Source organism: Bacillus rossius, chromosome 13 (genome assembly GCF_032445375.1).
Source record: "Bacillus rossius redtenbacheri isolate Brsri chromosome 13, Brsri_v3, whole genome shotgun sequence".
Classification (NCBI taxonomy): domain Eukaryota; kingdom Metazoa; phylum Arthropoda; class Insecta; order Phasmatodea; family Bacillidae; genus Bacillus; species Bacillus rossius.
This window is the reverse complement of record NC_086340.1, coordinates 22879271-22905429: the sequence shown is the minus strand read 5'-3', so window position 1 is coordinate 22905429 and position 26159 is coordinate 22879271. Positions and strand designations below refer to the sequence as shown.

Below are 26159 nucleotides of genomic sequence, written 5' to 3'. Positions count from 1 at the left end.
CACTGAGATGTAACGAAAAGATCTGAAGGCACGTATTGAGTTGCTGCAGAATGGTATGGAGTTCTGTTTCAGGTTAACAAAACTTTAAAGTTAACTATATCATTTTTTTACTAAAATTCTATGTATATTTAATGTTCATAAATGTTTAAATATTTTTAGATTAATAAAATGACTTTACATTTTTCTTTAAAAAAAAAGTCTGATTTATTTAATAATAGTACCATGTCTACAAACAGCAAAAGATAAGTCTTAATTAATAGGCAGAACATCAATACAATAAACAAGCACACAAAGACAAAACAAAACCATACAAAGTTACTTAAAACAAAAACCAAGAATGGACAGAATACAAAAACACCAAAAAAACAGTTCACAAAATAAGGCAAGAGTAGACCAGAAATAAATTTTATCTGAAATAGAGAAATAGTTTGATCTTTATATTCTTAATAGATGTTTTTTTTTTACTAAAGGAATTAAACTATTGTAATAACTAAATAAAATTTGGCTATCCTAAAAACTATTATATCATTTATTTAATTAACATAACAAAGGTTGATATTGACAGTAAAAAGGTATTTTAATACTTGTATTTTCAAGAAGATAATTACAGGTTAGATTTATTTACAAAAAAATCTTCTAGAAAACAAAGTGTCAAGAAGAGAGTAAATCTATATTATTATAATTATTATTAAAATTCTTATTTTTAGTTATAAATTTTATTTATCTTGAATTTTTTTTTATTTTGTTGCTATAAGTTTTGTCAATTGAATTCCATATAATTGATCCATATTTGAGTCAAAATCTAATTAATGTTATATATAGACTGGGACAGGAATCAACATTAGAAACATTGAATGTAATAAATTAGATGAGAGCAAGAGTTCTATTCACATCAGAAAAATTTGAAGATCTCTAATGAAATTAGCTTTCTTTATAGTTTGATTTAACAGTTTGTAATTGAAAATATTAGGATGGTATTTTCTAGTGTAAGTTATGGTAGTTGTCTTATTGTAGTTGAGTTCAAATAAATTAGTATTACAATATCTGACAATTGAATAGATGTCTCTGCAGTGACAGTCACTAATAGAGGAAAATGGATTTAGAAATTTTGAGATCACTTGCAAATAGAACCCCCGAAGAATGGTTGAGCTCAATAGTGATATCATTAATGAAAATACATATTAAAAAAGAGGACGAACAGAGTTCCACCTTGAGGAACACCTGAGCAAGCAAGAAATAAATTTTAATTAAAATTGTTAATCTAAACATAAAACTTTCTATCCTATAGTAACTAGAAAACCTGATTAGGTATTTATTTATCAGTTAACCCAAAGTTGGATAGTTTACAAAGTAATATGTTGTGGTTAACAGTATCAAACACTTATGCCAGATCAAAATGACAAGAATCCACCTGATCATGTTCAATAACTTAACTATAAATAGGATTTAGAAAAGTTAGTAAATTAGTAATCGTAGTTTGGCCACTTCGAAAGTCATGTTGATTATTAGAAAGTTTGTTTTTGACATTGAATGCAAGGTCTATTGATATTATTTATTTTTTATATAGACTATAATTTAAGTATTTTTAATATTGAGTTCTTGATACATCTAAGCTAAGTAAATAAAACTGAGTCATTAACTTTCAATATTTCAAATTTTTGTTATTCAGTATTCTATTCTTCACATGTTTTGGTGTTTTTTTTTTTGCAAACATATTTTTTTTTTATTTTTAAGTTATTTTTAAGTATTTTTAATTGTCCTAAACTGACTAGTTTGACATCCACGTGTTTATGTGTAGGTCATGGGTCGTCTTGTCAGTACAGTGGAGTGTTTAAATTTACCTACCTTGATTTCTTACTGTGAGCTCCAAAATTATCCCTTCCCCCCTTTTCCTTTTAAATATTAATTGGTTCTTTTCAAACCTTTAGTCTACCATTTTATTAATTTTTCTTCCAATTTTATTTACAGACAACTTTAATAAAATAATTTTTTACTTGAAAAATATGAATTTTAATTCAATTTCAATATTAGCGGAACAAGACATTGATATTTTGATCGTGAAATATTGATATTTCCTATATGTCGTTCACATCCTTACATCCCAGCAGCTTTGGAGGCTTTCAAGAAACCCTAAATTGTGGCATGCATGCTTTAGCGTAGCACTATAAACCAGTGAGCTGAATGCAGCGTGCGAGTTGATACATCCGCCGTGGGGTCTGTCGAGGATCGAATACACACTCTGGATTCAAAATAATTTGAAATGTTTCAGGCCAGATAAATTACATAGCAAGTAAGTTTATACTGCTCCATCTAAAACTGAGACTTATTCACAATGATTACTGATCTTGCAGTAATTTTCACAGACAGTGCACTGAACTGCACATTAGACATCTATTCTTTGTGAAGTCTACTTACTTGTCTCGTGTGAATGATCTTTTAACTAAAGTTATAAAGTGGAAAGCAATCTGCTGATAAAAATAACTTACTCGTACCTATAATGAGTTATGTAATGACTAGTACTGATCACTAGCTTTGACCTCCATTGTAAAAACATCCATCTACAGCCAAGGTCATATTTTATTATTATTTTTGGTTATCAACTGGGTTAGGTAGGTCGTGATCAAACAATCGTAATTGTTGTTTGCTCTTCCAAAATCTGCAATCTAATCTAACATTTTTTTTTAAGAGGCCGTGTCAGTAAATTTTTATTTCCAATATTCTGGTCTAGAAGTTCTCTCTTTTAACAGTGAGATTTAGTGGCTTATTCAACCGAAGTAACTGTAACCGCAGCGCGTGATAAAGCTACTATACCGCCAGATTACTCGACGAAAAATGTATCTGGTTCCTCGACAATCTGAGAGGATGACAATCTGACCGGCGGCTCACTAGGAAATTGCGGATGCAGGGATTCAGAATCAAGAAATCTCACATTTACAACTGTAGTATGAGTCGTATCTAAAAATTTTAATACTTTAAATGTATCGGAATACAATTAATCTTCAAACATGTGGTAATTATTCTTTATCTGGATGTAATATTCCGTGAAAAATAATGGTAGTTGACATTAAAAAGTATACGAAATTCATAGTGTAACGTTTTAAAAGGATAATAACATAAATTCTTATGCTTAGATATTGCATATGCATTACACACAATCTAAATACAATCTCACTTAAGTCAGACTACCTAATTTTTTTACAATGCACCATCATACAGTTTAACAGAGGTAGGAGAACCTCTTATCGATGTTGTTTCAAAGAATCTAAATTTACAAATATTACTATTTATCTTATTATGATATGTATCTTTATGAATAAGAATTTACAAAAAAAAATGAATTGATTACATTACACTTTAACATTACAAAAGACTAAAACACTAACAAAACTTAGTTTTATATATTGTTGTAGCATATTAGAAGACGAAATAACTCACTAGACTAACATTAAGAGGGCTGTATCACAAATTTACTTTACAGAGGAGAAAATATCTTTTAAAGATATTTCATTACCTCATTGATTACATAATACTGCCGTTGATGTGATCGTAGATATAAAGTATTGAAAAATTAGATTTCATTATGTTTATGTAAATATTTAGAAAACGTTATTGCTTATAGATGCTCATTATTTAAATAATAAAGAATCTTTTACTTTTATGTACTGGACAAACAAAATACTTATAAGTTAATAAGCTTAGTTGAATAACATCTTCAATTTGTATTGAATTCAATGTACAAATTGAAAATCATGTACAATGAATGCAACTGATTGAATTCAATAAATATTTGATCTTGTGAAACGGCCATAATGGTGATGCAGATAATTATAGATACTCACATGCATTTTGAGAGTCCTTATAAAGCCTATTACAATTATATAAGTATACATTAAAATGATTTTAAAATAGACATGTGTAATATAATTAAAACTTGTTTAAATAAGATCATAACAAAAAAAAATGAAAATCCTTCAACAGTAAGTTATGTTTTATAAGATTTTAACAAAACACACATACCATAAGAGAATATTAATCATGCCACATAATTCAACACAAAATATTCATTCCAATAGGCGCTACGTAAAAATAACTTCTATTTTTATGCTGATAACTTTGCATTGTTTTATATATATCATTATTTCTAACTTTTAATATTCTCCACACTTTAACTGAAATTAAGTATTTTCAGAGCCTTAGCAAATGTTGGTCTGTACCACATACAGTTCGTACGATATCTCTACGTGAAACACATACAGTTCATTATTTGTAATTTTAATTATATTTCCATGAACATAATGAAATTAGTATAGGGCCTAGGTTGTTCACTGTTGAGTACTTCTGAAGTATTTTCATTGTGAGTTAACATACATACCAAATGCCATTCTTCCAGTAAAGTTACAAAGAAGACAACAAGATAATATATGTATAATATATATAATATGTATAATATATATAATATGTATGTAGTACCATATTTTAAACCCCTATTAAATGAATAATAACTCAATCTCTTTTCTGGACTATTAAGTAATAGTTTTTGATTACTGTTATTTGTAACTTAAATAAAATGACAACTAACAAATTAGTAAAATATATAATTACGTGCGATATAGTGACAGTTTTACTTGGACGGCAAACGAATATAATAAAATGTCTATGACAATGTTAACTTTACTCATTATTATGGAAAGAAACAAAATGGGCAGATAAGCATATTCTACGCTGACATTTAAAAATGCTCAATTCAAAATGAACATTTCTTCCCGATGACAAACAAAAAAGTTGTATGGTCGCGAATAATACATTCGTATGGCGTCACATCAGCGGAATATTCCCTTGGCATAAATGTGTGAAGTCTGTGACACAAAAACAAATGAACGAACAGCTTTTTTTTTTATCGGATGTGCAATCGGAGACCCTTGTGGTGGTTGAAGAGTGTCAGGTCGGTCGCCAGACCAGATAGTGAAAGCTCAGGGGCTTAGGATAGAAAAGGCCTATCTCCAAATTATTAAGTATAAATGTTGTCATGAAATAGTTAAAGACTTGATTACAACCAGGTTTTTAAACCCATCATGATCATGAAGACACTGATCGGAAGGTGATGTACAATACATTTCAATGGCTTTTTCAGTTTTTGCTAAATAATTATAAATATAAGCAAAATTCCACTGTATCTGGACAAATCAAAATATTGATTATATTTTTTTCATCACAGAAATAATATATGATATGATAACTAAATTTGAAAAAAGCGGTTATGTTAAATGTATTGTATACTTTCAGTAGGCAAAATTTCTGGCCCCTACCTCTTATAGACTTTGAGAAAAACTGCCTTTTAAAATAACATTGATATAGATAGGAGCGCAAATTTGTGACACGGCCTCTTAAGGAGTGCCAGCGAAAATTTCCGCTCACCTTTCGTAGCAGTGAACTTCTTTTCCTGGGTTGGCCAAGGCAGAATCTTAATACATGTTTGTAAATTGCTAGACATGGGGTTTCTTGATGTAGATCATTAAAATCATAGTTGAAGGTCAACAACAATTATTAAAGTTAGTTACTTTTTCTCTACTAAAAGTAATGTGGCTATGTTTAAAAAAAATATTATAATTTTTGGCATTTTGATTTTGTATGCAATTAGACTAGGTTTCTACTATATATCAGGTAGCATCACTTAGCAGTGGAGACACAATTATTTCACATATTTTTGCTTCAGGCTAGACCAACCGTCCTATACATACTCAGAATGGGTGTAGCCAGATGGAAGGATATCAGTATATGTATGTCGCTCTCAGATATTCTGTGGAAGAGTCACTTTTCAAATAAATTTTCAGGGTGTGTACGCCTCCTTAATATCCTTAAGTCCTTAATTTGTCATCAATTGAATAAGGGCTGTTAAAAGTCCTTAAATTTCACTAAGAATGTATATAAACTCCTCAATAAAGATTTATACTGTTCAAGAATGCTGTATTTTAATGTTCTTTTGTTTCTGACTTGGAAGCAAAGAATGCTTTATACATGTGCAGGACAATTGGCAAATTTCGGGCCCCTCCCCCCCTCCCTTTCAGTACGTTCTCCTGGTTAACAGTCCTACACTAAGACTCCTAGCTTAAGGGGCAAGGAAATTAATATGTTTATAAATAAAAATTAAAATAGGCTACCTAAATTTTGTAATTCATATGTTTGGTTTTTGTAAAAAAAATCTGTTTTTTAAACTAAAATTAATACAAAATTATAAAATAAATACGTACTGTTTTAAATTTCCTGCAGACAAAGCAAATATATTTACAACCACCCCCCCCCCCCCCTTCTCCAAATGTCTGACTACATCTTTGCAGTGCGCCAACTGACCGCTGCCGCTGCCATTGTCTTGTGATCCTTGGGACTGGGTTTGTACGTTGTTGGGTCGCGATATTTTTTCCCCTGTTCCGCTGGTTCGAGGTCGTCTGTAGCACGTGACAACCGCGAACCAATCATCGCATGAGATCATTGGCATAGCTGTGTTCATAATGTTGGGGGGGACGGGACAAATAATGATTTTGATGTCATGTAAATCCGGGGGTCCTCCACCGGAAAATTTTGATTTTAAAAGTTCAAAGTAGCGCTTTTTAAGCAGTTTTTGTATCTAACCATTGGATACATCGATGTTAAAATTATTATTGTTTCCTTAAGATAAAATTTGATGAGTGAAGAAATTACAAATAAAGTTGGGCAGAATAATATTATAAAATAAAAATATCACGGTCTAGAAAGTTGGGGGGGACAGTCTCCTCCACCCAAAAAGTTCAGGGGGACACGTCCCCCCTGTCCCCCCCCCCCCCCCCCCGGTTCCTACGCCCTTGCATGAGATGCATGTGTGCGCTCCAGTGGATCCACGAAGTCTTGATATCTCTTCTTTCACCGACTGTCTCATTCGCCAAAATTGGTTGTTTCATTGTCTCTTCATTAGGTACTTTACTAAAGCATTTTCCTGTAGATTTGTTCCGTTAGCATTCTTGCTCTTTATGAATTTTAAAAGACACTATAATAAAATTGTGTAAATTTACACATTCGGTGGAAAACTGAGTACTTAATTTTATTTAATGGAATGCTTACTGTGGAATGACAGTTAATTCTAGATCTTGATGAAGAAATATATCGGAAACTGAACAGCTATTGAAACACAGGAAATCTAATTTGTTTGAGTGACTGTGGCGAAATTAGCTGGGCAAAAGTTTGGTCTTGAAAAATCCCAGATAAAGCGTGGAATATGTTTTAATTAAATTATTTCACAACCTTGGTTGCCATTTGTTACGTTTCCGTGCATTGTGGAAGCAGCAGACGCAATAATGAAATTTTCGTGCCATTGTATAACGGGCCTAAGTGCAAGACTGTGGACTGGCGCAGTCTTCTCATCTTGCACAGGGAAAATTTGATATTTGAGCGGCGACCGTAACATTAGATTACTTATCGTGAAGATAATGGTGGAATGAAGTTCCTTGTATGCTTTGTACCGGGTGATTTTCATGCTTTAAAAAAAAAATATCAGAAAATGCGCGTTTTAGACATTTTCACTTTTCAGAATATTCAATTTTAAACGAAATACGGAAACTACTCATCGACCTAAGGGTACTATTGAATGCTTTTTGTGAACTGACACCTCTAAAATTTGCTTCCACTTAGTATTAAAACCATGCTTGTTCAAACATTATGCCTCACTTTGATTACTGCGATGCCCTCTTTCCTGATCTAACTGATAAACTAGCTAAGCGACTACAGAAGCTCCAAAACTGCTGCGTAAGATATATTTTTAACCTGAAATTACGAGATTATCTAACCCAATACTATTATCAGCAGCTAAAATGGCTCACTCTCGCACAAAGACGCAAAATGCACATACTTATCCTTGCAGCAGATATCACCTCATTATATGTCAGCCAGTATTAATAACCTACATAGTTACCATAGCCATGACACGCGATCCACACGCAACCCAATGCTATCTATCCCAGTGCACTCATCCAAATGTCTGTCGGGATATTTTGCAACCGTGAGTAGCAGGCTCTGGAATAAATTAGACCAAGCGACAAGGCAAACCAAAAATTTAGCTTCCTTTAAGCACAGGCTGAAAAAACATCTTTGTAACAACTGCTTACCATGACCACTTCGCTGCTACCCTACTGCTTGATTCTGTGTGTGAATGTGCGAGTGATTAGTTTTAATGTAATAGCACCTTTTTTTCTCCCGGTTTTGATACTATTTGCTGTATGTTTAATTACTTTCCTTTTTTAGGTATGTCTATGCTTAGTTTTTAATTACTTTATATTAGTTATGGTTGAATCTTTTGTAATAGTTAATATTTGAACATTAAGTTAAAATTTTAATTTGTTCTCTTAATATTTAGTCAACATCTGCCTATATCATGCTTAATTTTTAATATTCAACTCTTTGATGTAATTGCAGAAAAGTGGTTAAGTGTAAGAAAAGGCGTACCGCCTTAACTTCGCCACCAATAAAGACAACAAATAAATAATAAAAAAAATATGATACCTTGAGGAGTTTTCGCTGAAGCTCTGCACACCGTGCATGTTTGTATGCCCGGTTAGGCAGAGCCCTTAGACTGGAGTCGCTATGTCACGACGAACACGACACGACCACCCCGACAAACCGTCTTAAGCTGGAATCACAATGCCCCGACGGGTCCGACACGACAGGCCCGACAAACTGTCGTGCAGCATCTCAGCACGACAGATTGAAAAGCGTAGGGTCACAATACCACGACAAAAATAACCCGACGATTTTCAATTTGGCCTTCGGCTAATCGTGCCAAGCTAAATACTTCAATTAAAATGCATTATAGAAAGCGTTAAAAACAAAGTAGGCTCTTATTCATTATTGACAGTTGAAGTGCAAAAAAAACATTTAGTCGTCTGCGATACGAAGTAAGGTTAATTTGATTTGTAAAACAAAGAGTAGTTTATTATAGGTACAAGGAAACAAGATAAAGATATGTCAGTGAGGGACAGAAAAATACTCCTGATGTTAGCTGTGCGAAGAATTAAAAAGAAACGAAAAATTAAAAGATGGATTCTAAAATAACGACTTTAACCATAAACACGATGATATCTGTTTATGTTTATATAAACAGACTAAGGCAAGCTACAAATTTTTCTATTCACCACACGTAAAACTAAATTTCACTTTTCAGCAAAAAGATTTACCAAGTAGGTAAATATTTTTGAAATTTAGTTCTGTGCTGTTTCCTTTCCGTTGCCGTTTTCTTTTCTGTCGGGCCCCGACACGACGAAATTAGAAATAGAATCTATTCCTTGCGGGCCGTCGGGGTGCGTATATTGTCGGGCTGACGTCACGGCGAGCTTGTATTTCATTGGCTATTGAACTTGTCGGGCCTGTCGTGTCGGGGCCGTCGGGGCATTGTGATTCCAGCATTACAGCGTTCCAGCACGACCATTGGTGGATTTAGAGGGGGAGGGGGCACGCAATTCCCCCCTCCCCCCATAAGGGTAGAATATGCACTGGATAATACTACTTACGATGTAATAAACAGGTATTATACTTGGTCCAGACTACCGGTGCCCCGCCCAGGAGTCAACCCTGGATACGCCTCTGAGCACGACAGATTTAATAGCATACAGTCACAATACCACGACAACATTAACCCGACACTTTCTGATTTGGCTGTCGGCAAATCTTTTCAAGCAAAATACTTCCATAAAATGCAGTATAGAATGCGCTAAAAACAATGTATGAGAGAAAAATAACATGCTATCTCAGCCCATGTTTTTATTATTATTATTATTCTGTAGTCCAACCCAATGTCATGCAGGATAACATGAGCCTGAACTTTTATTTATTAAAAGTTCTTCGCTGAACTCGTCCATTCTTAAATTAGATCTTCACAAATAACAACATTGACCATAAACACGATTATATCAGTTTATGTAAACAGATGAATGAAGGCTACAAATATTAAGTGTACCCTCACGTGAAACGAAATTTAATTTTTCAGCATTAAGATTTACCAAGTAGGGTAAATATTTTTTAAGTTTAGTTCTGTAAGGATTACATTTCCATTTCTGTTTTTATTTCTTTCTGTCGGGCAGCACCACACGACAAAATTAGAAATGGAATCTATTCTTTGCTGGCCGTCGGGGTGACGTCACGGTGAGCTTGTCTTTCATTGGCTGCTGTGGGTGTCTGGCCTGTCGTGGCATTGTGACTCGGCTTCATCTTTGAATATATATATACTGTATAGAAGTCGCCATCCCAGGTTAAAATTTCTAATACGGTTTTGAGGTTGTTGGTTAATTCACCACCGCAATCGCCACCATCTCTAGGGCATCGACTTGTGGTGGTCCCTAGCGGACATGTGTCGAACTCTTCAAACACCCCTTCCCCCTCCCGTTGAACGACCTTGAGCTGCAGTGAATGATAGGTGGGGGAGCGGGGAATGACAGCGGGCGACAGTGCTGCGCTCTAACGTGTAAATAACAACTAAGACGATACAGGGCGTTACGGCAGCGTACTGCAGCGGTGAAGTTCCCAAGCTGCTCCTCATACGCTTCTGAAAAACGTAGAGTAAATCCTATCCACTCGCGACTTCTATACAGTATATATATATTCAAAGGCTTCATACAGCGACGCGACGTGACGGGTGGAGCCGAGTTCTGTTGGAAGTTCGTTCAATCACCGTTCATGCGATAGAACATGAGGGAAGGGAAATTTAAGATTCATTGTACCACGATCAGTCCCCGAACATATCCGTCAGCTGCAACTTCGCGGTCGGAATTGGAAATAAAGAACACAGCTTCTTTCCGAGAATTCATTCACAACTTTATAGAGAATATTAAAATGTCGATCACTTAACCCAGCCAATTTTTTTTTTCTATTTCACGATCACCTAGACGTGCGAAAATTGAACTTCTCGGGAACAGAACGAGTTGTATTTATGTAACGCACCTAACCTACATTTTACTCTTTTTTTCCCCCCTAACCTAACTAAAACCAAATGTATTAATAGGAGACGTCCGGGTTAGGGAGGGACTGAAGTGCTTATCAGGCCTAGGCCTATCATACATAATAATTGTATATTTTATTTTTACAAAAAAAAAAAAAATTAAAATGCACGAACGGGGATAATTCGGGCATCTGACTCGAAGTCAGTGAATAGTTGGGTTCTGGCCGTCGGCGGTCCTTCGGGTGGAGCAATGTTCTATTGCGTACAGTTTTTTTTTTTTTAAATATAAATTTTCAACGCGTCAGAAATTAGTTAAAATAGCCTTTTTTTTTTTTTTTGCCATTTAACTGGGAGGTATTCCATTCTATAGTAGGCGTATTATATCTAGAAGCCTGAGTGACCGTTACGGCCAGGGCAAGCAGGCGCTTGGAGGGGGTTTATCACGTGGCCGCGCATGCGTTTCGAGATTTCCATTTACTATAACTTTCGACTCGGAGAAGCTACGACGTTCGTTTGGTTTTCAATCGTCAGCTCTCGTCAAAATATATCGATTGTATATATAAAACTATTATTTTTACATTGATTGAACGTAACCTAACTTTTTACTTCGGTAAACTTGGGAACTTTTCGGATTGTGGTTGTGGCTTTCTTTCCCTTTTTTTTCCGTCTCCGTAGCACGTAGCGCTACGGAGGGGTTCCGGGTTTGACTCCCGGGTAACGCGTGGGTATGAAAGTTGTTAAATGTAAACTCAGTTGATGATTATCGTGCTTAGAACCTATTTGGCCATCAGAGGTGTATGAATTAAATATATCTTTATGTGTCAGACCATTGCGGAAGACAGGGTTGTATACTGTAGCCCATGGCCGACTGCTGCCCAGATTTCCCAGGACTTGTGACGTATGCGCGAGTCTCGAAACTACCTCGCTGTACAAGAGACGTAAAGCCAAACTTAAATCAGCAGTTATTATTTTTAAACCATCGCATTAAGTTTTGTATATTATTTCCTATTTTTTTTCTTCTTCCTTGTTTGTCGTGTTAATGCCTCATTAACCGCAGGCCCGATAAAATACGACTTAGCGCAAGCGATCTAGGACAGATAGGGCAGTAATTGTATTATTGTCGTGAGACGCCTACCGATTAGGACAGGGGTGTTTAAGCTTTGTTTGGATGCCCTGATGACGTCATCACCTCGATTTGCCCCCACAGGCTGTGAAGAAACTCCACGTCCACAAAATAAAATGTAATTATTCCACGTTTGTCGTGCCAATAATTAAAAAAAGGGGGGGGGGTTGCTTGTTATGTCCGTTTACGGACGATAATTTTACGCGATAACGTCATATCAAATTTTAAAATTGCTGCTTTTAAAAAGCCCGCCTTAACCTGTTTGATATTTATTATAGAAGATTTTCTCTCAAGGTGGTTGACCGGTTCTTGCACGCTCGGCTCAGGCGGAACGTGACAATGAGTCATGCTTTTTCGTGCGTGCAGCCGGCGTTCATCGATTTATAAGACGTTATCACGTCAAAATAAATAAAAGGATAATTTAACATGCCGAGCATAGCATGAACTGAAGACGGCGGTGTGTGAACAGCGCACATTCGTACCAACTGTCGCCAGAGCTGGTGACTGCGTTGCGTGCAGTTGATGCGCGAGATTAGCTGGAATTGAACGACGTTTACGGTTCAAGGTCGCCGGTTTTTGCGCCTCGGCCGGGCAAGTCTTCGCTCGATACTCGGGGCCTCTAGGGAAGGGGTGAGGGCCGGGCACCAGAGGGGAAGCCTACGATTCACTCGTTCATCTGGACATACACGAATACTCACGTTCGTGCAACTTCGTGATGTGTGGGAAGCCTTCTTTTCACAGACGAGAGAGCCAAACGCCATGATAACTAATGGTCAATTAGGTTAGGTTAGCTACATTATAAATACTTTAAAACATTGTGGACGGTTGATTTGGTTAGGATAGCTACATTAAAGATACTGTGAAATCATGTAAACGGTTTCCTAGCGCTGGATAACTATACATATAAAAGTTATTTGCTAAGCAACCATAAAGTGATTTTACAGTATTTTTAATGTAGCTATACTTACCTAATATAACCAACAATCCACAATGTTTTAAAGTATTTATAATGTAGCTAACCTATCCTAATCGACCGCAAAATTTTGTGCCACATCGGTTTATACAATTAGATAGAACGGCGTATGACATGAGTAAGCTACATCTATACTAATATTATAAAGCTGAAGAGTCTGTTTGTTTTTTGTTTGTTTGAACGCGCTAATCTCAGTAACCACTGGTCCGATTTCAAAAATTCTTTCAGTGTTGGATAGTACATTTATCGAGGAAGGCTATAGGCTATATTATATTATCAATAACATTAGGGATCCTTACTAAAAGTCCAATTTAGAATCAAATGCGTTGGAGGGGGTTAGATACAACATGCAGTACACGTACGAAGTGTGTGTTGACAATGCCGCAGGCGCTAGAAGTTTATTTCCTATTACCTATTAACATTGTTGCCACGCACTAGATGCGTTATCATTCTTAATTTTCCCATACAAGTAAAAAAACACCCGTGTGATTAACAACGAAGCAATCAGTACCCTCATAAGAGTTCAATTAGTATTTAAATACTTTTTATCACTTTAAATCGCAAACCTAAACTATTGTTTTTTTCCTCTCTCTGTGTTTAATTTGTTTTTTTATTGCCCTTTTTTTCAAGTATATATATTTTACAGACTTGAAACTTCACTTCACAGTAATGTTCCTTATGTTACGCAAGATGACATTTTCCGAAAATTAGATCCCATGGGTGGTTAAAACCAGGCAACAGTGGGTACTTTGTCTGCATGAGAACAGGATTTTGCATTGTTAATGCCTTCTGCGTCTCCATGGCAACGGGCATCGCGCGGCAGTGGCGTACCCACAAGGAGGGGCATGTATAATGAGTGATCTGCCTGTAGACTGCCGTAGCGAAGTACGGGTACATCAGTTGTACGTGGCGTGCACGAGTCGGGAAACCATCGGTGCTATTCATTTTCTCTCCGGTACATTATACAGCATTGTAAAATTTTCACAGAATTTTTTTTTATATTTACCATTACTGTAAATGGGAGATGTGGCTTAGTTGTTTTTTTTTTTTTTTTTTCATTAGTATAGCCGTGCGAAGCCGGGTTGGGCAGCTAGTCCCAAATAAATGGACCTGTTGTGGTACGGAAAAAAAAAGCGAGCATGAACTTCGGGAACTTCGGGTGTGGCTCTCTCGTCTGTGAAATGAAGGCTTCCCTTTTGGGTATGTCGAGGACGAGTGACTCGTAGGCTTCCCGCATTAGAGACTTCTTACTTAGCTCTCGGTATACGGCTTTTGGTGGGAGTAATCAAGTGGATACGACCTAAGTCGCTTGGAACGGTAATGTGTAACCGCGGTGCTGCCATCTGTGGCGGATGGCACGAACCATCGTTCACAAGGACAAAGGAAAACTAAATAGTATTAACTGTTTAATGAATTCCAAACAAGAAGGGCAGTACTTTAAAAACATTCCTTTTCGAAAATCACTTCCAAATCCGGGGTTTAGTTGTTTTTTCTCCCAAGTCTTTTTCTCTTTAATCGGAGCCGTTTCATTATATAGTTTAAATTTCTGTCAGCAAATCAAATGATTCAAGATGTCGATGTACCTGCTGCGGCAGCGCATTCTAGCTGAAATTGCGTGTGATTCTCGCCAAGAAATGTAGTTGATAAACACGATTTTCATATATTTATCACGCTCGGCATTATTTTTAAGAATTATATTTCAAATTTCGTGTCCCGAGACCCGAGTTTCGTCTTATAAGTGAATTTGCAGCAAGAGAACACGTGAATATTCTCGTTTCTCATCTTCGGCTAGTACTGAAAGACTACCTCACAGTTTTTATAATGCATGATTTTGTCCTGAGAGTGGGACGAAAATACAATCATGTTGTTTATATGATTCGCGGGTAACCTTACAATGTGATACGCAAAGATCACGTTTACAGTTAGTTAAATCCACAGTAATGTTTACAGGCCTTAAGATTTTTATTTTCACGTTTTTGGTGTTTGAAAAGTTGTACGTTAAATAATGGAAAAAAAGGGGGGGGGGGGGGGGCGTAAAATTTTTTTCCCGTTGATTCCATGCCTTCTCTCTATGCCCTTGCGCCAGTGGTTTTCTTGAAACGGAACACGATTCAATACTGTGACAATACCAGTTTGTAACATGGTTTTATTTAGAAAGCTGTGTTGTAGTATTTTATAAAAGCGATTTTTCATTTTAACTGAAAAACGCGGACAAAGGTTACAATAATAGGTCCTTTTAAAATATTGAGCATCACTCCGATAGTACTCTTGCGAAAGATATTTATAAATAATGAATCCGTGAAAATGAACAGCTATTAAACAAAGGCTACGTACAAATGGTTAATTTAAAACTATATACCGTATGAATACTTGTTCTCAGTTCATGCTCAAATTGCAATTTAATTCGGCCTTTAAAGTTTCTGAAACAGGATTAAATAACTTATAAATATCCCCTTAATGTATGAAACCAATTCAAATAATCGGTAAAGGCACAAAATGACAGAAGAAAAATAATTATGGAAACTGCCCCTATATGGCTTTGTCCCACAAGCCATTTTAATTTCTTCTAATTTCAGTCAAACATGGTTGTTGGAGTAAATTCTCGTTCTTGGAAAATATAATGCAAACGACCTGTTCGGCTAGCTAATATCGTTTTGAAGAGGCCAAACATTGAACCTATCCCTATTCGTCAAGCTACCACGAGGGCAAGTGAACTTACGCTAGCTCGCAAGAAGTGCACAACTGCGTACTTTAATTCGCACACAGCCTGTTTAGTATTGTTATATTTTCCTGTGCGCACCCGAGCAATCACGAGTGTCAGCTATGTGGGTCCCATCTACCCTTGGCAGACACACGCCGTGCAGAGCTTCCGGGGGGGGGGGGGGGACGACGACACGTGATTTAAAAACTGCTCAGGATATCCTAATGTGGAGGTCTCTTTCCGGGGGGGGGGGGGGGGGGGGGAGAATTCAAGAATATGCTGAGGTCGCAGTAGTAGTCCTTAGTTTTGAAATGAACGTTTTCAAATTATTTTTTTAGGCGTGAAACTCCAGGTAGAGCGCACAAGGGATTTGTACTGCGTCTTTTTTCTTCATTTCTCCGCCATGTAATGTTACGGTTACCGCCAACATCTCGTAAGAGTTGTCCCATGCGCGTCGGGAACACTGCGCTCTTATTCCAGCGGCCTGGGCGCTGGAAGCACCAGCGAGCGTCCGCGCTTATCACCACACCCCGCCTCGCTGGTTGACGGTGCGTTTGGCTGGGACCAAGGTCACACAGGCAGGTCTGGCAACCTACCTTCAATCTCCGTCCGCGCTTGAAGTAGGTGTCCCCCTCTATTAACATTGGATCGAACAGGAGTTTCGTGTAAAAGTAGGAATATATTTAGAAAAAAACAAAAACTGTTTGGTTTTAAACGTCGGGTAATAGTTCAGGGTTTTCAATTTATTTGGAAGCTTTGTAGGGTTTGAATGCGTAGCATTAACTTGTAACTTTATCGCCAATTATCAGCTAAAGTTTCAATCTAACAAAGATATTATTTCAACGTTATTTTTTCTTCAATTTATTGTTAAGGGGCCTCCCTAGTAAAAATGTTTAGCGCGGTGGGCCACTGGCCACGTGCTACTGCCAGTGGTTGGGCGGGGCGATATACCTGAGCCTGTCGCCTGCGCCGCGGTGGAGGGGGGAGAGGGCGTTTCAGCGAGGGGGGCGGAAAAATGGGAGGGTTGTCATTGTGTGGAGTCCATTTGCTACTTATACCTGCGTTATCTGCGAACAAGATCGTGGCAAGAAAGGTGACTGTTTTTCCCTTTCGCTAAATTCTACCAAAAGGATAATGTTCTCGCATTGCCTTGCTTGCTTCCTGACAGTGTTTATTAACTTGAAACATTAAATTAGTGTTGCGATCCAGTCCATATCCATTAAATGCAAACAATCGTCAATTCTGTTTAAAACATTTATTTTTATTTTTTAATTATGTTCTACATAATTAATAGATTTACATACATTACAAAAAATTGTCACCAAAAATTGATGCGTTAGCTTGTGTTTTCAGAAAAAAAATTGTAAAAATTATTATAATTAAAAAAAATTTTACAACATTATACTTTAGAACTGACATTTGTGTGATGAATGGTTTTGCACGAACATTATGCTTTCATTCATAAAAGTCTTCCGCACCGCGACGAGAAATCACGTCCTACTAATAGATTGAGTAATAAAACTGGGAATAAAATGATGAAAATAATATTAAATATTTTTACTCTTGGACACAAATCAACTTTTGAAATCGCAATAACGACAAACAAATTTTTAACTTACTTCCTGAAGAAGTGCATGTCAAACTCACTTTAAAATTCTGTAGAGAAAAAAATGTCAGGAACAAACAAGTGTTCCCACCAACGACACATCGTCAACTTTGTATTCTAGGGTTCACGTCGTATTTAGTTACACTAAATATTACAGCATATTATTATTTTCTGGCACTTATTACATGTTTAGCATTTTATTTTTTTAAATATTTTTTAATGACTTTAACGTTGCATAATATGATGAATAAATATACACGAAAGAACTGGAATCCCGTTCCGAGTTACATACAGACTGTTTACGAGCAGTGTAAATTTCTTAGCTGTTGCAACAGCGGCCTACAGGTGGATTCAGACTGCAGGCTTAGTCAGTCATGCTGAATCCACCTGAGTTCAGATTTTATCGAAGACAAGTGCGGGTGGTATGTAAGAACTCAGTGTGCACTGACTGTTGTGCTCAAGGTGTCAGTGAAATGTATAGCTGGAATCACGGGCGAAAATCTGTAGGATTCCCATAAGGCCCGCGCGATAACGTGAAGATTTTGCAAATCCAAGCGGGCCCCCTCCGATCGGCTTTTTTTATTTCAGGGAGGTTCGGGCCATCCTGAGATTCTCCCCTCCTCCCGGAATGTACACATGCAGCTGGAATTAATTTTTAGCCAAGTACGTCATTTGGTGCTGTATTTAGGCTGTCAAAGAAGATACGAAATATGGCTGCTTTGATAATTGACGATAACTCCTTTTTATTGTGAAATAGTACCCATCTACAACGAAATCCCTAAATATATCACCACTACTGTTGGGGATTTTCTATACAAACTATCAAAATAATTTTGGTTTCGTCACTGTCACTAGCTGTTATTGTATCATACGAAAACATGTATGTTTTGTGTATTAATTAACGGTATTCATCTCTGTAAAAAAAATCCTTTTCGATAATAAAGTGTAAGCAAGGTAGAATATAAGGCTAATTTTAAAATAAAAATTGAATAAAGTATTTTTTGCTTGCAGTAGTTCAAATTTTTGAATTAATTTAGTCGTTTGTTAAAAAAAACCTTCTAAAATCAAAGAAACTACCTACTTCCTAAATAGATAAATAGCGCTTTAAGAGTTCACACGCTTTTATAAATATTTAAACGCCAACATTTCAAATGTAGGTTTCACATAATGATAAAATCTTATCTATTTTCATGGTTACGCCTAATGGAAATAATACACAACAATTCGTCATATATATTTTTTATGCTTTTAATAACTACTCTACACATGAGCAAATTTCAATATACATAAAACTAAGGAACTCTGCATTACATTTTAAATCTGTGTACGACACTAACAGAAATTGAAGCATAAAATAACATTTTTAATTTTTAATTAATAAGTATTTCATCAACGTGAGCTATGCTTTCATCTCAATGAAGCCACGCTACATAGAGGAAGTGCACATGTATTCAGTCATAACAACAGACCCTGCGGATCACCGAGTAAACTAATGAATGGAATTCATAGCATTACCAGGGTTTTAAGACATATTTTCGCTTCTACTCAATCGCAACATCTCACTTAGCATGTATAATGATATGGTTTCAGTAAACATAACATAAGACATATTCGCCCCATGAACAGTAGAGGAATCTAAAATGTTTGGAACACTGTAAACTAATTGTATTGTCATTTCTGTAGTTTCTCGAAGCGGCAAACTATGTATTATTGTTCAATAAAACGAAATATGAAAACAAACAAACAATAACATTACGTTCAGACAATTCTTTACGTGAAGTGAATGCAATAAAATACACAAGACAGTTTCTTAAAAATACACACACCATTACCAAAACACAATCCCATACAAATCATATAATATTCCATGTCGACTTAAAATTATTATCTATTATTCACCATGGTAATTTCTTGCGGGTAGCCAGCAGCAAAGGGACACAATTTTTATTCATTTAATTAACTTTGACCAAACTTGTAAAACCTGGCATGAGCTAAGTAAGCTAATTCACAATTTTATTTTGCGTCACAATATTAAACATCAACTAGTAATGAATTAAGAGTTTGCTTCGCTTGGTAGAACATCGAATATAGTCATCTCCAGGTATTAAACTGAATTTTGAAAGAGGGACTCAAGTTTCTGAACAAGTTGTTGACTTTCCTGATGATCCATCGACAGTTCGTAAACGGTCTCATCGTCGGGATGTCGAGCTTGGGACCTTTTTCCTCACCATAGACCCGTGTTCTGTTCTACCATTCGCACAGCTATCCCAACCTATACAAATAGCCGAGTGATACTACTCCCGTTGCTTCTATCATGGAGCTCGCCTGCAGTCGTACTTCCCTATCCAGCCTGCGTAATACACGCGTCCTACCTGCTAGCCGCCAAGAACGCGTCCATTTGTGAAAAAGCCTCACCCGCTAACAAATACTAACTTATTAATTATAATATGCAAAACATAAAAACATTACATATGCGATAAAACAAAATTTGCTGCTGTCATAAGCCGAAGAAGAATCAAGTTGAAATACCTATAACATAGACAGATAAATCTAAAATAGAGTTATCGATAGTAATGTTTTAATAAACAGAATAATGTATGTCATATTACACTAAATACGTGTTCTTACTAACAACCGAGTTTAAAAATAATATAAATTACTTTTTTTTCTTTTTCAACCATAACCGCATAGACGAAACAATAATTTTGATAAAAAATTTTGTATAACTATACGACAGGACTAAAAGTACATTGTACGTAATAAGTATTTGCTTATAGGAATTAATGCTGCAGAATATACGAATAGATTCAAATGCATAGAATTTAATATATTGTGGAATTTATTTGGCAATATGCATGTACAAAAGATTGAATTTGAAATGAATTATCTGTTTTTAACTACAAATATAATTTTATCATTTCTCACTTTCATTCAAACTTCAGAGTGTAATTTTCAACAAAAAAATAGCCACAACTTCACTTAAAAATATTTTAACTTGATACTTATATTGTATAACTTTTGATGAAATTAAATGTTAAGAGTTTCATTTAAGTTCGAAAGGAAACATAAATATAACGTTCAAAATAAATAACAAACGTTTTGTCTAGTTAGGAGTTCCGCGTCATGCAAATAAAGGAAAGTTAAACTTTTCAGTATACGGCTGCAATAATTGTAGAGGAAAATGCTATTTATTCATTACTTTTAATTCCCGTTTGAAGAAGAATAAATCGAAAAGTGCTATACCGAAAGTATAAAGTTGAAGTTCAATATTGCTTTTCAAGTAAGTTCAAGATCAAAATAAAAAAGAAGAAAATTTGTTTTCTTGAATATACTTTTTTCAGAAAAGTATACATACATACAATATTTTTTAAAACTAAAATAAACATTTTTAGTCCTTAAGTATAAATTTACTGAAATATTTTTTTAGTTAATTAATTTTTTCATGCGAAGAAATATTTAATTGTTAAAATCACGAGAACATAATTTATTACGTTTATGTATTCTAAAAGCTTATGTTAAAGATCGACTATATGCTATTCAATTTGCCCAAGAATTTTACTGCAATAGGAGATCATTGAAAAAACACAATTTAACTAATAGGTAGGCCTATTATCACAATAAGTTATGTTCATAAACTATATTAAAGGGAAACAAATATTTATCATTTAATGATATGCAACTTTTTCCTTTGAGGTAAAAATTGAGGTATATTTAATGTAATAAGTAAATCCTCTCATAAAATTTACTGAAACTAATATTCTTCATTGTCCTTCATATTATGATTCCAAACAGTTTAAATCAACTGAAACATGAAATAAAATAGTAAGGTTAACCATGAGGTGTGGAAGAAATTAGAGATTGCTTTGTAAAAAGTGTTAAAAATTCCTCATGAAATATTGTAATTATTATGTTCGTACATAATGTAATAAAAAATTCAATACATGAAATTCAACACATAGGTACTTTGTATTGCAAGTTATTAAACATACCTATATTTTAAAAACACATGTGCGTATCTAAGTCGAATTGTTATGTAATACATGATGAACAATAACATTACCAACACAACTTCCCTTCCAAATAACTTTCACCCAAAGATAAGGCCGCGGACAAATTATACACACTGGTCGCACGAGGAGCTGAAATAAGTCTTATAAGAAAGCCGGCCGGAGTAATTCTTTTCAAGCCAAAGCTGAAAGTAATGGATGTTGTTTGTCTAAAGCAGGCAGTGAAATTACATACAAGTTTACAGAATAGCCATATAAGATCTTTGACGCTTCTTATCCCGTCAGTGGACTGTACGCGAAGAACCAACTGCATCATGGCCCGCCGCCAGTTATATACTTACGTATGAATACACTTGTAAACGATGGTTTGTATACTTATGTATGTTGCCGACATCGATAGGTATTCTTTGGCAGCTCGATGTGGATTCATTCGAACACGTTTGCGCTAAACACGACATATTTTTACATAAGAGTGACATCAGGCACTGAAAAAAGTTGCAGGTCTGTAACGCAACAGTGATGCAAATATTATATAGTTCGAACATTTTCTGGAGCACGACATTCACTTTGGGTAATGCTAAGCTACTTGATAGGTACACTTTACCCGCTTTAAAAGTGATAACTTAAAAAAAAAGTGTACATGGAAGCAGACTCAGCCATATGTTTATTGCTGTTGTATTTGTCATAAACCTACTAAGTTCAATACGGCCTGTAAGTAGAACACATGTTTTTTTACGACTTGTGTACAAGCTGTGGTTGTAAAGCGAATTTATATTCTTAGTTAACTAACGTCTATCATAACAAATTTGGAATAAGGCTACCTTAATTTTTTTTTTAGAACGAAAATATCTGGAAATAAAAATCAAGGAAAAAAGCATGAAAGATTACGGATTTTTTTTCCAACAACAAATAATTTATGGTTTAACTGCTTTGTGTACTATATAAAAACATAACAAGCTTTCAAAATTTTACATTTTTTTTTGATTATCCGTTATAGTTATGTTTTGATTTAACTCATAAATATTTAAGTTGATTGCCAACGTCACGAGTGTACAATAATTTATGTCACACTGCTCCGGGTTGCAGGTAAAGTAACAGGCGTGAAATTTGATTAGAAACGCGTTCTATTTATTCAGGCCCTTTAATTGGGCGTGACGGACCATGTGCCAAATATGTAACAATTATAAGTAGGTGAAGTATTAAACAAAAAGAACTTGAATGCAAAATAATGCATCAAAAAAAATAATTTGCAAGGTTCTTTTGTGGATGTTGTAATGTATGGGCAATATTTACTTAATTTTGGTTTTTGGATAAATTAATTGTGGTTTGTAAAATTTTAATAATTTTGTATAATTGCTGTAAAAAATTTATTTCCTGTCCTTATTAATTAATCGAGCTGTAGAAATAAGTTTATCTGGAAATTTACGTCATCTTTATTAAACATTGCCACTATTTATACTTTTTAACTTCCAAATGGTTTTTGAATTTTGTAATTAATAACGTACCATCCATAATTACATATGTGAGCGATCGGTCACTGACCTCATCTTCAATACTCCTCGTGACTCCTGCGCCAGGAGGAACATATATATACTTCTGACTAGCTTATTTAATATAGATCTTCCCTTGTTTTTATTTTTTATTTATCATTCCATGAACATTTTTAAAACAGAGAAGACCATCAGATATCTATCTAACCAAAAAGCATAGAAAAATAACATTTAGTTTTCAAAATATTATTTTTCTTTTAGTTTAAGATACATTTTATATAAACCTACATTTTTAAGTATGAAAACTTTTGTAAATAGTTAACCATTTGGTTAATACCAGTATAAATTTTTCTTCAGCGTTGTAAGATGTGTAAAATCATTTTGGAAAACTAAAATAATTTAAAAAAATATTGGGCAGCATAATAATTGTTTTTTGAATATTTATTAAAAATAGAAGGAAAACACTGAAGTGTATGTTCATGTTAAAAGTTAAATAAAAATTTTGTCGAATTAGCTAGCGAGACTGTAAAGTCACCAATAAATAGTTTGTACGACAAATTTCAACGTGTTGATTGATCAGTTTCAATACTTTATTTCGTCATACATGATCTAGTATTGTAAACTTTAGGATATTAAGAGTTAAAAAAAAAGCGATGTTTCAGAGATACACGAATATACATACAGAGTAAGTCGAGCACATGGTACTGTGGCGAGGCACACTAAAAGCGATTCTGAGAATTTCTTTCGGTCACGGGATTATCTTTTACCGGTGCCGGTTGTGGGTTGTTTCCCTCTCACGCACGCACGCACACACAGGTAGCCTGCCTCCCCTCCGGGCCAGGGTCCACCACCACGCTACCTGAGCTGTCGGATGCGAGCTGGCTTCGCCGAGCGGCAGCACGAGACGGTGGAAAACTTTCAGGATTTGCAGAAATTGCGGAAAAGATATCTCGGAATTCAAAGCGATGACTATATGTTTTAAATACATGAATTTCTTCAGAAAAAAATTATATTTTTTTCTAGACTTGTACTTTTTTTCTGTCATTCTCTTAAGCAGTATAAAATGGCCCCAAAGTTGGACAAGTTGGTGATTTTTTATTTCATATTTTGATAGAAAAAACATAAATGTAAAAGTATACAGACAATTCGTGTAGTATCTTCTCGTGGGTGAAAAATTTTTATATTCGTAGTGTCGATCAATAAAGTCCCATCATTATTTAAAAAACATAGTGTTCCGCTAACTTCTGAAGCTACTAGGGAGGCCCCTTAAGTGAGCGGCGTGGTGTTGTGGTAACATGGATGGGCTGATAAATCTGCGGACTCGAATTCGATACCTGCTTTGGATCTTTTTTTCTTCACATTTTAATTTTAATATTTCTCGCAAAATTATACTATTAATTACAGATATTAAATATGTTTAAACAGTTGAATTACATAATCAGGCGAGTTTTAGAATAAAATAAACATTTATGAAAATTCTAGAAAGTAATTATCTACTCTGTTTTTTAATTATAAGAATAAACATTTTTTTTCAATCAAATAATAAGTTTTTAACTGTTGTAATAGATTTAATTTCTGTTAAAAACTTTTTTTTATTGGCGAATGGAAAAAAAATTAATGTATCTTGTGATTACTTATGATTAACGGTGATATACAGTAAGACCCGGGTGGTATCAGTCTGGCAACAGTGGACGCCATCTACTCTATTGCAGTCTAAGTGTGAAACGTCCTATAGGCGAGGCCAGGCGCGGCGCAGAAGCCGTGTTCACCCCTGCGTGTTATCTGGGTGATACGAGGACTTGGGAGGGGGGTGAGGAGGAGGGGGAAGGCCGGTCTGCGAGCGAGGCCGCGGGATCTCGGCGATAGTCCAGTCCAGTCGCGCGCTGTCTGCCGTGCGGGTTGTTCGTGTGTCGGGACTGGTAGGGACTCGTCGCCGCTGCGGCCCGTTTGATCTCCCCAATCGCGTGAGGATAGGCGAGCCCGCAGCCACCCGGGGCGTCGTTAGATGGTGGTGGTGCCGAGCGTGGTCTATGAGCCGGCGCAGCGTCTGTAGCATGAAGTGCAGCTACGTGTACACGTGGGCGCGGCAAATCATCGTCAACTCGCAGAAGCTGGTGAAGAGAAGGTGAAGTCGCCCCCCCAGGGGACTCGCCGGGGACTCTTTTTCCACGCGCGCGCCTGTCCTGCCCTCGCCGTAGAAGCAAGCCATGGCTGGGGCTTGTTTCGGTGAGCCTTGAACCTCCCACGTGCACTGCACATCCCGTCCAGAACGACAGTTCCCGACAGTGCCACCCAAACTTACCAACTTGCAACTCTCTCTCCTCACCCGCCCCCGCCCCCCCCCCCCCCAGAAAAACATTATTTAGTGCAGCCTTAAAGGGGCATTACTAGAGAGCGAAAAAATTTGTGTAGTAATTGCGAGGTATGTTAGAATCCGAAAACGTTTACCTTGGTGCTTCATCTGTGATTGGCCCACAGTTTACCTGGAGGACTCTTGATCCGGTGAGAAACTCCAAATAAAAAGAAGTATCGAATCTCAAGCATCCCAGTTAACAGGTGTCACGAGTCAGTAGCCAATGTGCAGGCGGGGTTTGCCAAAGTAGGGAACTGTTGAGTCCAGCCTAGTACTGCAAAGTTTTCCTGTCCCTTGTTACTGTGCTCTATGCACACATGAAAAAATTCAAAAAATAAATTGATAGGAGGAAAAGGGGGGGGGGGGGGGGCTGGTGGCTGGGCCCCCTCTGCCCTTTTTTCTTAATGGCCTTGGAAGTGGTTTGGGATCTCTCTTCGAGAACTATGTTATTTTTAATGGTAATTGGTAATGCTTGCACACAATCTGGGAATATGGGAACCAGGCCGGGGTGGTTTCTGGAAACCATGAAAAACTAGAACATCTGGATTCAAACCCGTTACCTCTCAAATCCTTGTACAGTGTACTGCAACTGCATCTACTAGCTTCGTTTTTTTTTTTAAGAGGGCACTGAGCAAATATTGTTTAGCATTTAAGTGACTTCCTCTTCTTTATGAACACACTTACTGCGCTGATAGAAACACATGACTGAGGCCAGTTTCAGTAAGGTTTCCAGATCTGTGAGTTTATTTTGGAGGGTGGAGGACTGTAGCTGCAGGGAAAAATGGCAAATAGAAGTCTGGATTTAAATCTGGGTCCTTTAAAATGTAAGCCCGGGCACTTAAAATTGCATCACTTGAATCCATAGTTAAAAATAAATAAGAATGGCTCCTGATGCAGGGACTTATCTCGGCTGAATCCAAAATGGCTTGAGTCTTAGTGATTGACAGAAAAA

General features: G+C 36.1%; 1 protein-coding gene across 2 annotated transcripts in view; it reads left to right on the top strand.

The window, feature by feature from the left end:
* LOC134538370 (activating transcription factor of chaperone) overlaps positions 1-26159 on the top strand; it is a 67725-nt gene that overhangs the window by 26208 nt on the left and 15358 nt on the right. Inside the window, exon 1 of one of the 2 annotated variants that reach the window (XM_063379639.1) lies at positions 24701-25080. The exons of the other annotated variant lie outside the window; for it this stretch is intronic. Within the exon in view, the coding sequence (XP_063235709.1) occupies positions 25062-25080 (19 nt within the window). The 5' untranslated portion in view covers positions 24701-25061. Of the gene's footprint in view, positions 1-24700; positions 25081-26159 lie in introns of those variants that run through there. 2 annotated transcript variants of the gene reach the window in all.